At 48.8% G+C, this 15,567-nt stretch overlaps 1 protein-coding gene across 1 annotated transcript; it reads right to left on the bottom strand.

Moving 5' to 3' along the window:
* Positions 1 to 1,198: 1,198 nt before the first annotated feature.
* Positions 1,199 to 15,307, bottom strand: Kctd7 (potassium channel tetramerization domain containing 7). Its single transcript, XM_038346334.1, is given in 8 exon segments — positions 1,199 to 7,369; positions 7,802 to 7,980; positions 11,932 to 11,948; positions 11,950 to 11,979; positions 11,981 to 12,055; positions 12,057 to 12,104; positions 14,897 to 14,978; positions 14,980 to 15,307. Coding segments are annotated over 8 exon segments (867 nt in total). The 5' UTR covers positions 15,039 to 15,307; the 3' UTR covers positions 1,199 to 6,992.
* Positions 15,308 to 15,567: the final 260 nt, after the last annotated feature.

The raw sequence follows: 15,567 nt of genomic DNA, 5'->3' as shown, positions 1-15,567 counted from the left end.
AGGGTTGGTTGACTCCCCCAAGGGGTCGCGACCCACAAGTTGAGAACCATTGTAGTAGACAGTTGTGCAGCCCTAGAAACTTCAGAACTCATCTGCATGGTTAATCCAGGAAATGATTCCAAGGAGTGTCCTGATGAGGTTAGCCAGGGAGGTGAATTCCACTCACTTCCTCGGGGGTCTTGGACTTAAAACACTGAGGCTCATACATGCTTAGAGCTACTACTTCTCCCTTGAGAAGGAAGTGGTGAATGGCCTGAGCGTTCTCCCTGGGCACTTTCAATAGGGACTGAGCAGTGCTTGTGCTGACGTGGGCACGCTCCTGGCTGAGCTCCCATAGGGGGCCTTCTCAGGGTGACTTCCCCTTGACTTGTTTAGCCCAGAAGTCCAGCACTGGTATTTATTTTATTGTGGCATCTCCAAACACCAGACCTAAAGCAGTGGTCAAGATATTTGCTGGCAAAGCGGAGATGACCTAAGTCAGTAACGCAAGACACATCACCCAGGTTCTAGTTCTTGATTTTAATGTCATCCAATGGAACCGAGGCTCTACACGCAAGTAGTATTGAACACAGGGAGTGTTATACTCAGTACACAAAAAACAAAATTATGCAAATGAAGACAATAAATCCAGCTGACCTCCCACACTCAGAAGGCCATGTCTGTTCTGTCATCCAATCTATTCCCATATTCCCAATCTAACCCTCTCCACTACAGACACATTTTTCCCCAAAATTGACCCCCCAAATGTCTCTTCCATCCCAGTTCCCAACATCCTGCCTTTAGATAACGGGCATCCCGTCCAGGCAAGAGCCTGCACCGAAGCCCTAGAGAGCTTAACTGTTTATGTTACAATCAAATATGGTTTAAAAATATGCAGAAGGACACTTGACATTCTTCCTAGGATCAAAATGCTTTGTGGGAAAAGTGTGTTGGGTGACATCTGTCTCAGGACTCAGCCCAGCATCACACGACACCCTGCCCCCTGCCTCCCTCCTCCCCCCCCCCGCTGGCTCTGTATTGCAGGTGTGTGGTAATTCTCCAGGGAGCAACTCAGAATTTGATCAGTTCAAGACAAAGAGCTCAGGCAGTTAGTTCCCAGACAGCCCAAACCCCAAGAGAAATGAATAGGAGGGTCCAGAGTATTGTTGGCTTTCAGCGTTGGAAGTACTGGGCAGCCAGGTGAACACACAGAGAAAGGTTATGGATAGTGATGGTTCCTTTATTAGATCAGTAACAATGAACCCCCCCCCCCCCACACACACACAAACACACCTTGGAATATTTTGTTTCAATGTGGCTCTCCCTCAGTCTTCTCTGCCTCAACTCTAACATTACACCATGTGCTGCTATCAAATCTCTCACTGTCCCGACCAGTGAGCATGTCACCCAGGAGAAAAAGTGCCCAGAGTCAAACAGGAGGGAAGCTCAAGGCTAGGCACTTGGGTCTGCTTCAGCAACAACTGGTCTCACTTACACCGCGAGAGGCATTGACACAGCGCACAAATCATTTTGAGAAGGACTTCCTGTGGATCAAGGAAAAGCTTTCCTTGCAAATCTTTTGGTCTGGGTCTAAGCAATTGCAAGTGGAAAGGGATCAAACGGACAGACGGAGGTAATTTCCACAGACACGACCCCTTCATTTGGAAGCCATCCGCAGCCACCACACACAATAGCGTATTTCGGAATGAGCTCAGCTTCTCATTAGAGAGGGCCAGAATAGGCTGATGAATTCTTTTATTCCCTTTAAGAAAAGCTCCAAGAGAGTAGAAAGTGAATGTAGAGCCCCAAATAGCAAAGATACAGTTTGACATGATGCTTGTCTTTTTTTTTTTTTTTTCTTTTTCTTTTTTGGTGGTGCTGAGGAGGGAACCCGGGGCCTTGTGCATAGTAGGTAGGTGTGTTCTCTTATGAAACCACACCCCAGATCCCAATATATATTGCTTTATTTCATATTTCACTAGTCAAGGGAAAATTATAATAAATATACTTTATAGTACAAAGAAAAGTTTCTGTGCTGCAAGAAAGTAAAGAAGTCACTGGCTTAAAAAGGATTTGTTATTTAAAAAAACACACACACACACACACAAGAAGATTCGGCATATGGTCTGCTCTAATATTGCAAACATCAAGTCAACTATTCAAAAAAATAGTAAAGGAATTGAAAGGGGAGGGGAGGGAATTCTGAGCTGGTTATCTAGTGCCCCTCCTCTGCCTGCTCCAGTGGCCTGGAATATTCTCTTGCCACAACGGTACAAAACCTATCATCCTGAGAATAAAAAAGGAGACGGAGAAACTGTCTCCAGTGAAGTACAGAGACAATGTCTTTCCCCAGCATCTTTGTATTAAGCAATCAGTCTGGGCCTGGTTTTGAGCAGATCAGTTTTCCCTCTGTCTTATATTTGTGGACTCTAAATTTCCAAGCATTGAAGGACTCTCTAGCAGGAAGAGAAAGGGTCCCAGGCCTAGTTACTCAAAGTCCCAAGCTTAAATGTCAGCTCTCTGCTGATATGGACATCATCCTCAAGAGTGTGCTTCACTAGATAGTTTTAAAATGGGACGATTAAGATCTTCATTCCATCGAGCATTGGCATTAACACTGACTGCTGCTAGTGTTTGAACTTTCACTTCCAGTCAGGTTTAAGATGCATCCTTGACACGGCAAAATCGAAACCGTTTGGGGGCAGATCCCACTTCTCATTCTCCAACCCAAGAGAACTTCGAGCTGCATAGCATATTCAACTTCAGGACGCAACCAGTGGAATCCTTCACACCGGGCCCCAGAACCCACTGAACTATGCCCACAGATAATCCACGCTATACAGGCGGGGGTTGAATTAGGGGACTTATTGGACAGCTGCCTGTTGACTTTGCGCACCCAGCATCCCTAAGAAGGAAACTCGGGGAATTTTGAGCAAAGGACAGCCAGACGTTATCTTGAACGACACGGACTAGTTTTCCACATCATAGAAAATAAGACAACCAGCAACTTGACTAAATTTTGTCTTGACACAGGGCTTGGCAGCTGAACACAACAAGCCCTCTTAGCTCTTGCCAACAACCATAATGAACATTGGAAAGTAGGGCAATTTCTTTCTTTTTGTAGCCTGTTTTTTTACTGAAGCTAGTTGTAGGTGAGAGGCATGCCTGGAAAAAGTTCAGTGCCAAATAACCGTTCATTCTGAGCAGGGCCTAATACATCCCCAGGGTTGGAACACTCTCGGATTCATGATGGTTACCTCTGGGATCATGCGGGCCAGCTTTACCTTCAAATTCATGTTGACCCATCAAGGAACCAATGTGGAAGCTGGGCATGACTCTGCTATCAGCATTTCCAATTCTTTAGCCCAAGGAAGATGCTCAGGTCTCTTGACAGTTACGACTGTTTTAGACCACATCTTCCGCAAAGAAGGAAATCAGATCACTCTCTACTCTTGTCTGGACAGTAATGGTTCGAGCAGAGGTTGACAGTTTCAAGCTCGCACTGCAGGGGCTGGCCAAGAATAAGCTCCGTTCGCACGGAGTCTCAACCTCTGAGGAGTCAACAGCCTGGAACATGGACTGTTTCCCCAGTTGTCAGCTGTTGCATTGGGCACAGCTACAGCTCATGGTGGCACTCTAGTGGGTGTTACTGTTGTAGAACAATACCAGCAACTCTGGGAAGCTGCCAGTGAGGCTGAGAGACGCCCAAAGAAGCATGCTGAAGAGCAAGAGATAGACCAACTAGACCTTGATCATGCTGAACAGGGAATCCTGGTGGACTTCCATACCAAAAAAACAAACAAAAAAAACCCCCCAAAACCCCATAACATTGGACATCAAGGCAGAGATGACGCTTGCAGCAAAGTGGGGGGAAAAATCCAACAACTTGCAGCTTCGGTTCACACTGCAGATCAAGGGAGCCCAACACCTCAAGGCTCTTCTATGAGCACCCCAGCAGTCCGCCCCTTCGAATACTTCTACTAGGGGCCCAGATGATCAGGAAACCAGTGCCAGGGAGCAAGGCCTCCAACACCTGGATGATTTAGCTGCAGGAGGTAAAGATCCAATAATAACCCATGGCAGCGATGTGCATGACCAGGATTCATCTTCTCAGATCTTAGATGCAAGCTCAGATGATGAGTATGAAGAGGACTACAGCCCACTCATTGCCACTCCTGATTTTCTGGTTGGACCTTACTGGTCACGCAAAAGCCCAGTAGATGAGACTAAGCAACCTGAAGAAAAAAGCTCCCAAAACGACTCAGTGGACACTAGTCAGCAGACACCCCAAGATCAGGCTTTTCCTATGAGACAACAGCAACAACCTTGGGGTTGTAGGAAAAGCCCAGATGCTTCAGGGCAAAAGCTTCCACCTGCTTTAACCAGGGAAAACCTCACTGCAATTCCTGAGCCCGGGTAGAGTTGGACCTATTCCTACTTCACTGAGCCACCACCTCCCCCAGTCTATCCTTCTTCGGACAGTGACAAGGAAACACCTCAATCACCCCAAGTAGATCCTTTAGAAATACCACTGAAGTCCCCACTGGTGCTGCCACAGTAACACCCAACTTGACAACTGAGCAGATCAGCAGAACTGAACAGGAGCATCAGAACATAACTGCCAATGAAGGCCTCTGGGCAGGGCAACTGTTTTACCACAGGCCAACTGGTAGACCCAAGGATTTCCCCACTGCAAATGGAGCCATTATCCAGTTCCCAACAAGCCTAATGGGCCACTGCTCCAATAAACAATCAAGAGGGGTGGCACTTTTGGACAGATGGGACCATCGCCATGGATGGGCAAATGCCTTGATGGTGTGACCTTGACCTGCAGTCACGACTTGTGTATATTGCATTTGATTATTCATAAATTCCCACAAAAGGAACTTAACTACCTCCATATTAATTGGTCTTATAAGGTGAGTCCATTTCTCAGGGATAATTTTGCAACCTCAGGGACAGAAAACCAGAGTTGCAAATATGTTTCTTGCCCTGTTTTTGTCATGAAGTTAATGGTTTAAAGTTAAATTTGTATATTCTGAGTGAGTTAAGCATGAGTAGTGTGTTGTAATGCAGACAGCTGGCTACTCTGCAAACTCTGTTTATGTTATTAAGAAAAAAATGAACACAAGAGCCAGGTGTGGTGGGACATGCCTATGTCCCCCAGAGCTTTGGAGGTAGAGGCAGGAAGGTCAAGAGTATAAGGTTGTCCTTAGCTATAGAGCGAATCTGAGGCCAATCTGGGCTACATGAGACCCTGTCCACAAAATAAAATTAAAACCTATTTAAACAAAGAACTTCTTTGCTAAGACAAGGCCAGAGCCACGGTGTTGGGCTAAGAGCCAAGCAGGGGCTTCATCACCCCAGAAGATCCTACTGTTTGCTGAGGACCACAGAGAGAACACTGTCCTGGAGGACGGCTGCTGCTCCCTCCCTCTTGGACCTCAGCCTCTACCTCTGTTACACTAAGAGTGAAGCACAAAATCAAAACCATGTATTCTCCCAGGAGCCCCGGAAAGCTACCCCCTCCACCTGCACCGGGGAGTTCAGCTCAGAGCCCAGGACTTGGCCTTCTGGTCCTCTTGAGGCTCATGGATGCCTCTAACCCTCAAGTGTCTGATTGGACCACGCTTAAACCTTTCAGGATTAATATTGGGGGGTGCTGCCAATTCCTTATATTTTTTTAAAAAGTTTAATTAAAAAAATACTATCCAGAAACGGTCAAGGATACCTACGATTACATAGAACCCATTGTGCAGTGTGGACATGTGATGCTCTCGGAAGAGAGCTACACATCTCTCTCTTTGGGGGCTACATGCTACACCCCGACCGCTGAGCAAGAAATTACTGTGGACTGTTTTCTCCTTTTGAAGCAGGAAGTAGAACACACACATTTACTACAATCATCTTCAGCTCCTAGGATGGCAGTGCCCTCCACCTGGGACTTATTTTCCTCTCCCTCAAGCCCAAACAGTAGCTTCCGAAGAAAGACAGTGTCCGTGCCAAAGAGGTTCACCACACTGGATCCTAACACAAGACTTGGCAGCAAGCCATGATCTTGGCCTCTGAAGGGTTGCTACATGTCAAGAGATCCTAGACTCCCTGTCTGCCTAACTTGGGGAATCTTTGGAGAGAACCTTTGAAACCTTCCAGTCCTATGAAAAGTGTAACTCTGGGCCGGGCGGTGGTGGCGCACGCCTTTAATCCCAGCACTCGGGAGGCAGAGGCGGGCGGATCTCTGAGTTCGAGGCCAGCCTGGTCTACAAGAGCTAGCTCCAGGACAGGCTCTAGAAACTACAGGGAAACCCTGTCTCGAAAAACCAAAAAAAGAAAAAAGAAAAAAAAAAGTGTAACTCTGCAAAGAATGTAAAGCCAAAGCCCCGGGGCACGGCTGTAAACATTGTGGTTTTTCTAAGGCCCAACTGGTACATGGCTTTGGCAGCTGTGGTTAATCTCAAAGAGAAGGTGACAGGCATGTTCTGGAAGTGCGGGACATAGGTTTCTACATCATAAGACAAGGTGCTATAGTCACTGGAAGAGCAAGGAGCACATTGGGGAGCAAAGGACTCTTTCTTCTTTGGCCAGGGCTACAGGGTGGACACTTGGGTAAATCCCCTACCACACTCCTTATTCTGACACACTGAGCACAGGAATGTTCAAACAGGGTGAGGAAGTGATTGACACCTTCATCAGCGACGGCTCTAAAATGGGCAGGTGCTCTCTTGCAAGGTGTCAAGAAGGTATCAAACCTCTCCGGACTTCCGATGACATCCCCACTAAACCTGTGGCCTCCAGGCCACGCCTCGAGGAAAAGATGGGGTGAGTGCAGATTGAGTCCCCAAGGTAGACGAGCCAGGGGGGCTGCAGCAGCACCCGTGCCTTTGCATCTGTGCCTCAGCACACTGTCCTCACCTCAGGAGGTTCGGGGACAGTCAGCAGCTCCTCTGGGGATCAGATTCCCAGAGCCGGCCAAGAGGATGGACACCTCTTTCATGGGACTCGGCTACTGGTACTCACCACCACGTGATTTTGAACTCATAGATGGGGCGTTTGCAGTAGTAGTGGTTGACAAGGTGCTTGTCACACACCCCGATGCACTGGTGATCCACTGTGAGGCCTTGGGCTGAGAGGTCTGTGACCAGACAATGTAACAGGTCGTACACATCAGCCACCGCCTCCCAGGGCCCGAAAGACACATCTACTTCACAGTGGTGCTCAAAGAGCTGTCCGTCACTCTCGCTCCGCTCAAAGCGAAGAGAGTTGAGGAGGGGACACTCATAGGGGGTGATGGGCATCTCTTCCTTGAAGACACAGACTTTTAGCTTGGCAAAGCGGGCTTTCCGCTGTACTGCGCGCAGCCGGGCAATCTCCACAATCCGCTCCAAATGGTCTACAGAGTTTAACACAACAGCCGTCAAGGGGCAGGGTGGAATAGGAGGGGGAGCAGAGATACAGGCAAACAAAAGGGGACAGACACCCAGTGACAAGATGCAGAGGGGAAAAGGCTGATTTCATGAGGGGACTCCATGGGCTCAGCATGGGCACATGTCAACAAGGCCCATGGTATTCCAAAGCTAGGAACCCCACACAGGGTGAGGGCTATCCTCTTGAAATGTTATCTGCTGGCTGTCCTGGGAGGACTGTGGGAGTGTACGGGAGATGTCCCTCCCAAACTTGAAAAATCCCAGTGTTACTGAAAGAGGGGAACATTTTCTCCTAATCTGAATGACTTCTGGACCCACCCACTTTTGGGAAAGACCTGGGAGCTGAAAGATGCCTTTGTAACCCCTTTCCCCGGTGTGTAGGGCAGCTGACCCCTTACCTTTGTAATAGGGCATGAGCCCCAGAAAGGCCTGGCGCACTTTCTCGCCCTTCAGCGGCTGCATGTTCTCCAGCTGCTCCAAGAGGGGCCCAATGGCATAGTACTGGGCCTCTTTGTGCACGGCTCTCACATGCTCCCTGGGTGGCAGATCCCCTGAGCGCAGGAAGTTCAGCACATCTCTGTGCAGGAAAAAGGGTGAGAAGGAGATAAGGACCATGGGGTGGGGGTGGGCGGGGCTGTCAAGGTGGCTGGAGCAGAATCTGGGCCACATTGTCAGCTGTATAACTTTGGTACGTGAACTTGGCCTTTGTGTGCCTTGGGTGTCATCACGTACAAGATGAAAGAAAATAAGTACCTCACAGGATTGTGGTGGTGCACACCTTTATTCTCAGCACTTGGAAGGCAGAGGCAGGAGGATCCCCTTGAGTTTGAGGCCAGCCTGGTCTACAGAATGAGTTCCAGGATACAGTGAGAAAACCTGTCTTTTGAGCAACAGCAAAAAGTTCACTCATAACGTAAGTGCAGGTATAATAGAGTAACTGTAGCTTTAAACGCCAAACAACAACAAACAACAAACAGTACAACAACAAACTCTACTTGTCCCACACCCTCACCATTAGTGTTATTCTGTAGCTCTATGGAGAAGACAAAATACCTAACAACATGGGAATTAACTGGTTTTAAAACTAAGAAAAGTCAAATATAGTTTCTTAGACAGGGTTTCTCTGTGTAGCTCTGTGGCTGTCCCGGAACTAGCTCTTGTAGACCAGGCTGGCCTTGAGCCTCTGCCTCCCAAGTGCTGGGATTAAAGACATGTGCCACCACCACCCAGCCATATATAGTTTCTTAAAGTACATATTCAGTCCTTTTATTTGTTTTTTGTTTTTTTTTTGATTTTTTGAGACAGAGTTTCTCTGTGTAGCTATCCTGGCTATCCTGGAACTTGCTTTTAGACCAGGATGACCTCAACTTCACAGAGATCCCGCCTGCCTCTGCCTCCCTAGTGCTGGGTTTAAAATTGTGACCAGCACTTGCCCGGTATATTCAGTCCTTCTGATCCTCTTCAGACTCTCTAGCTAGTGCTGAGAGTATATTAGTCAGGCCTATTTGCCAGTGGTTATGGAAGACAGTAAGGAAACCCTTAAATAAGTCTGTTACATCAATAGTTAATCTGAATTATAATATGACAAGAGCTAACACCATTTTTTTTGTTGTTTTTTGTTTTGTTTTTTCAATACAGGGTCTCTCTCTATAGCCCTGGCTGACCTGGAAACCACTCTATAGACCAGGCTGGCCTCAACTCAGAGATCCACCTGCCTCTGCCTCCTGAGTGCTGGGATTAAAGGTGTGCACCACCACCGCCCAGCTTAACACCAAGTATTAATCTGCATTAGCCACTATTCACATGCCACCCATTTGATCCTTTTAATGACATGTTAGGGCAGGGTCTCTCTTAGTTCCCGTCTGTAAGTGGGGCCCCAGCTGGGACCCTAAAGGTTATGGAAGACACTGTTGAAGGAGCCACGCTGGCAAAGGCTCAGCTCTGGACACAACTGACTCTGAGCCTGCAACAATGGCCCTGACTTCATTAGAAGCAGCCAAACCAAAGTGCTGTCTGCACAAGGAGGGACTCCTCCCCAGGCCTAAGCAGTCCCCATGATGGTAGTGTCGATGCATGAACTCCACCAGCAAAGATGTGTGTACCCTTCCTAATACCCTGGCCTCATACTGTGAATCTTTGAAGAACTCCATCTTCTGCTGATAAACCAGACTACTGGAGTCCAGCAGCCCAAGCACCAATGCCTACATCTTGCTTTCTGCTATATTTTGGCCACTTTCTAGCCAAGGCCAACAGGGCACTGGCATATAAGCCTTAATTTGGATCCTCTTCTTCCTCCCCACAGCCCTTTTAAAGATTTTTATTATTTTTCACTGTCTGGTGTATGGGAATGGATACGTGCACGGAGTGCAGGCGCCCTGAGGAGGGTAAAGGCGCCAGATCCCCGGGAACTCAAGCCACCTGACATGGGTGCTGGGGCCTGAACTCAGGTCCCCTGCAAGAGCAGTGCACACAATCTCTGAGCATCTCTCTAGCCACTCCCACCCCCTGAAATTCAGTCCTCTGGGATCGTCAATAAACCCTTATGCACTCTGACAAACAGAACCCTGGGCCAAGCCCAGCTAAGAGCTGCCAGCTGGGGCCAGCACTTTCCTCCCCAAATGCCTGCAAACAAAAATCTTTTTATAGTTACAGGGTGATGTGACACTTTGTTTCCTCACCACCAGAGGCAGCTGATAGCCCACTGGGGAGAACCAGACACTGCAAAACAAGAATTCCGCAGAGGCTCCTTTCTAAGGACAAAAATGGCCCTTGTAGGCAAGCCTTACTGGAGGGTCAACACAAGATGTATAGATCAGTTGAAGGGTTTCCACTTCCCAGCCCATTGGTTCAAGGTCAAAGGCCATGCCAATTTCCCTAGTCATCTCTACAGCTAGACCAAAGGAGCAGAGGACTCCAGCCGTGTGCTCTGAAGATGTGACCTAGCTGAGGCCACATACACGTTCTTTACTTAACCCTCTCTGACAAGTCCACCAGACAGCTACCATTATTTCTCATATCACCAAGGAAATAGATGGATAAGATGTTAAGAGCACTTGCTGTTCTTCCAGAAAACCCAAGTTCAGTCCCTTACCACCCACAATGGCAGCTCATGACTGTTTGTGACTCCAGCTCTAGGGGATCCAACATTTTTACTCTGGCCTCTGAGGGTATCCACACACAAGAGAGACACATGCATAAATAAAAATAAATCTTAAAAAACAAAAAATGCAATGAGCCAGGTGGTGGTGGCGCACGCCTTTAATCCCGGCACTTGGGAGGCAGAGGCAGGTGGATCTCTGTGAGTTTGAGGCCAGCCTGGTCCACAGTGCGAGTTCCAGGGACAGGCTCCAAAGCTACACAGAGAAAACCCTATCTCAAAAAACAAACAATGAAGCAATGAAGTCGAGACAGTCTTTATAAAGTTTGCCAGAAGGTTTTCATAGGAAGGTGTAATAAATCACACATTCATTTCTTTAGAATATATATATTATATCCAATACACTGAGTCTGTGGGGTGTGTTGTGTGTTATGTGTGTGTGTGTTGTTAAAAATCTCAGGAAACAACACAAGGTTTCTTTTTAAGGGTTTCTTAGCAAGATTAAAGGGGTAGCAATCCGGCACCAGCCTTCCCTCACCTATTTTGTTTTGAGCCACTGCAAGCCTCAGAACCACTGGTACAGACCAGGCCTCCTCCATGTTGCGGTAGGTGTTGTTTGTTGGGAGTGTTAAGGGTCTCCTTAGTAACCCAAGCTGCCCCTAGAAACAACTTGCAATCCTTTCTGTTTACACCTCTCCAAGAGCTGGGATTATAGCTGAGTGCCGCATACCCAACTTGCATGGTATTACTGAGCCCAGAATCTAAATGTACCGGTAATTCTCCAAGATGCTTTTTGACATTCTCTGACTCCAAATGCATTCTTCTCCATAGAGATAACCTCCCCAAGTATCAAACTGAATGGGATGGGAAAAGTTCCATAAAATCCTGCCAGTATTAGAATTTATTGGCTAGGCAGTGGTGGCTCATGCCTTTAATCCTAGCACTCAGGAGGCAGACGGATCTCCGAGTTCAAGGCTAGCCTGGTCTACAGAATGAGTTCCAGGACAGCCAGGGCTACACAGAAAAACCCTGTCTCCAAATAGTTAATTTTTTTTCCCTCAGAGCTGGAGAGATGGCTCAGCAGTTTAAGCACTGGCTGCTCTTCCAGAGGTCCTAAGCACAATTACCAGCAACCACATAGTGGCTTACAATCATGTATAATGAGATCTGGTGCCCTCTTCTGCCCTGCAGGCATACATACAGGCAGAACACTGTATAGATAATAAATATTTAAAAAATGTTTTTCTCTTGCTTTCTTCACCTCCTCTGGCAAAGCAACTAAGTGTTTTAGTCTAAGTCAATAAGAACATTTATTAAATCCCACCACCAGACTATCTCCTCTGGTAAATAGAATATGGCAACACTCAAGACCGAATCCCAGGCTACTTGCTTGCTATGACTATGGAGCTGATTGCAGAGGAAGAGACATACCCAAAGTGCGTGCCATCCTCGGTCAATGAAGTACCGGCCCTCAGAGTCCTGTAGGGATGTAATGTCGCCCGCTGAACATGGCAGCCAACATGGTGTCTTCATAGCGCCGCAGGGTAGACAGGCGTTGTGGTAAAGTGAGCCCCTCCAATGTTAAGGGGGACGACCTCAGGAAACTGGAAGGAACCCGCACAGCTTTCAGACTGGCAAAGGTAACGAGAGCAGGGCTCCTGCACAGCAGTCTGCCTAGGCTCGTTAATGTCACACCACTCAATCACCCCAAACTTGGGGACCATGTGAATACTCTCTTCTCTGAAGTATCAATCACCCTGTCCTGCTCATTCCCACCTGACAGCTCTTACATCAGGTCCCTCTTCAGTAAAGCCCCACAACCGCTCAGCGTTCATCCTCGTCCCCTTCCTGAACGTATCACCCCGATGTCCTTGTCCATGCAATCTCCTTGGCCACAAACGCTCTTACTAGCCCTCCTTCCGTCCAGCCAGCCAATGAACTTGCCCAAAGTGGTGGTATAGCTGTTCACAGTGTAAGCACCTGGATGAGCATCGCCTGCCAACCCAGGTTGTGGCCCTTTTCTAATTCACACCAAGGCATGAGGTCAACTGGCAGCACTGGTTTATTCTCTAAGGTTCTGTGGCCACTACTGCCTCTGTCCTCCCTCACAGGTCCCCAGGACAGAATTTCTGTATCTAGTCCTCCATTATGCCTTCCCTGCATGCCATGCTCTCCTCTGTTACAGCACCTGGAACAATGCAATGGCAATCTTTTTCTCTGTCACACCCATTTTACCAGATGCCAGGCATCCTAACGCGCATCCTAAATGTGCAGAGACTGTGTGTGCTTGCCGGTGGTTACCAGGGACCCAGCTGTGCTCCAATGGCCCGAGGCATCCGGTTCTCATCCCTTTCTACCGGAGACCCTCACATAGGCAGGCCGTTCTACGGCTGAGCTTCTCTCTCAGCTCCCCCTCCTCACCATCCACTGCACTCCACTCCTCTCCAACCAGAGGGACTTATTGGTCTCCAAGTCCCCTAAGGTTTGCATGGCAAGGGCTAAGTGACGACAGGAAAATGACGGTAAAGGTTAGCCGTGGGACCCTCCACAAGGGTCCCTTCCTGAAATGCTTGAGAATTTAAAAAAAATATTTTTCAACGCTCTATTTCTCTAAACTATATATGAAGAACTGTTCCGAATCTAACTTTCCATAGACTGCCTCCAAATCAACTAACATTTTACCCCAGCATAACTGTTATTTTTCAATGTGATAACATCACTCTAGCTATGGTGAAAGTCTAAGGTCTATATATTTTATGCAAACAGTCCTTTCCCCCAGTTTTCACAAGTCCTTTGGAAAAAAAAATAAAGGGCACAGCTAGGCATGGTGGTGCAAACCTTTAATCCCGACACTTGGAGGCAGAGGAAGGAGGATCTCTTTGAGGCCAGCCGGGGTCTACAAAGTGAGGACAGGCTAATCAGGGTGCTGCATGGAGAAGGCCCTTGTCTCCATGGAAGCCAAGAATGCAAGTGATGAAGGAAAACTTATTTAAGACCCTGCCTTAGAGTAAAACCTGAAATTCACAAAACCAATTATGAGACACAACAGGATGTACAATTCTAAGTATGAACTCAACTCTTTTTTTTTTTTTTTTTTTTGAGACAGAGTCTCACTATGTAGCCCTCGCTGTCCTAGAACTCACAAAAATCCATCTGCCCCTACCTCTGGAGTGTGGATTCAAGGTGTGCACCACATGCCCAGCAAATTTCAACCCTCACAGTGGCAAAATGCATTCTACTTTCTACAGAAACTCTAAACCCATTCTGCGTGCTGTGCCAAGGACTCAAGGTCCGTCCCCTTGGTACAAACGCTTTGCACTTCGGGAGGCTGTGTTAGAGGGGTAGTATACTCATCCACTTCTTTTGAACCATATGTGAGAGTCGTGCCCTTTCCTTCCAAACCCACATCTTTTATATCCAATGACAGTGCGTGCACACCACACACAAACACACCAGCAACACAACACGCTCCAATGCAGCTCTATTGCCTTTCCTTTCCCTGACTGAGTTATGTCCTAAAATGTTTGCTTATTTTCACCAGTTTCCCCACGATGTGGCAACTGGGGACTTCTACCCAGAACGCAATACTGGCTGCTGACCTGAGGAGCCTCACCCAGGCCGGCCCCTTCAGAACAACTCTGTGGGCTGAAGAGTCTCCACTTCTGTATCCATCTGCCTGCTTGTCTCGAGGGGTCACGACAGGTGCAAAGTGTCACACACATCGAAGGACTACTAACGAAGCCGACCGTGTGCCACAATACAGTGGCAGATGACTGAGGAGGCCAGTCCCACCCATCTCTGCTCTCGAGTTTAAGCCTTCAGTGCCCCCCTGCTAGTTCCCGAATTTTATCACCTTTACAGCCCTTGTCGTGCTGTTTTCTTTGCCCCCGATGCTCTACCCACTCATTTCTGTCCATCCAGCAAAATGAAATTGCCCCGTGCGGTGATGCAGATTGGTCACTGCATGAAAGCAAACTGGATTGGTAGAGGTCGCTCCGCGCGGAGGGTGTCCTTCCCCCCCAAAAATCATAACCAGGCACCATGTAGGTTATCTGAGCACAGCTTCCTACACCACTGTCCTGGACTGCTGGAGAATACACCTGGGCAACCCAGGGCCTCCCTTTTGGATTGTGTGGAACGCCTATGTGTTGAAAAGTCCTGAGTCCTCCTCTAGCTGATAAAGGGGAAATAGGATACAGGAGTGGAACTGGACGTTCTGGTAGCTACTGCTTATGGGAAGGAGGCACACGGGGTGCAGGTGACCCCGGGCAGGAGGACACACCTCGTGCAGGAGTGGCATCAGTGGTGGATAGATCCTTTGGAGGCTCACCTCCCCAAGGTCAGTTCTACAAGCATCAGTCCTCCCTTCCCCCCTCCATCGCTCGGTCCCAGGTACCTCCTGGGGCAGCAGGGGCAGCCCGTGCCCCGCTTGCGTGGCCGTCGGAGTGGCCGGCTCCAGGAATCGTCCTCGGCTTCGGAGCTGACATGGCACCGTCCGAGTGACGGCTGGTCTGGCTCCCGCCGGTGACTACCACCATCCCTCTGGGCTCTGGGCGGTGGCGCGGCTTCGGTAGGCGGGTGGCGGAAGCCTGGAGAACTAAAGCCAAGCAGCGCCTGACATGACGGGATTGGGACGCCGGCGGGCGCCAGACGCCGAGAGCCAGCACGCAGCAGCAGGCAGGACGTCCGTGCGCTGCCTTCCAACCGTCTAACGACCACCGCGTCTACAGTTAGTCCGTTGGTCTGACCTGGCCGCCTCCTGCTATGGCCGAGCCACCGCTAGCTCCGCCTTGATTGTCGGGAGGCTCGTCCAATCACAGAGAAAAAACAGTTCGGAGCGGCCGCCGGCCTGCCCAGCTCTGATTGGCTCGCTGACGGACGGGCGCGCGCGACGCCGGCTTGCTCGAGGGTTTGGCCAAGGGGAGGCGATCTTCAGGCGCCGACCTCGATCGGCCACCACCGCGTGGACCCTACGCCGCAAATCGGAACCAGGCGACTTCTTACTATTGGCCGAGATTTCACTGGCTTCCTGCTGTGAATGGCAGGGGACTCGTCCAATCAGAGCGG

The sequence above is a fragment of the Arvicola amphibius genome, chromosome 10 (genome assembly GCF_903992535.2).
Source record: "Arvicola amphibius chromosome 10, mArvAmp1.2, whole genome shotgun sequence".
Lineage (NCBI taxonomy): Eukaryota > Metazoa > Chordata > Mammalia > Rodentia > Cricetidae > Arvicola > Arvicola amphibius.
Note: the sequence above shows the minus strand (reverse complement) of the source record. Positions and strands in the feature narration are given on the sequence as shown.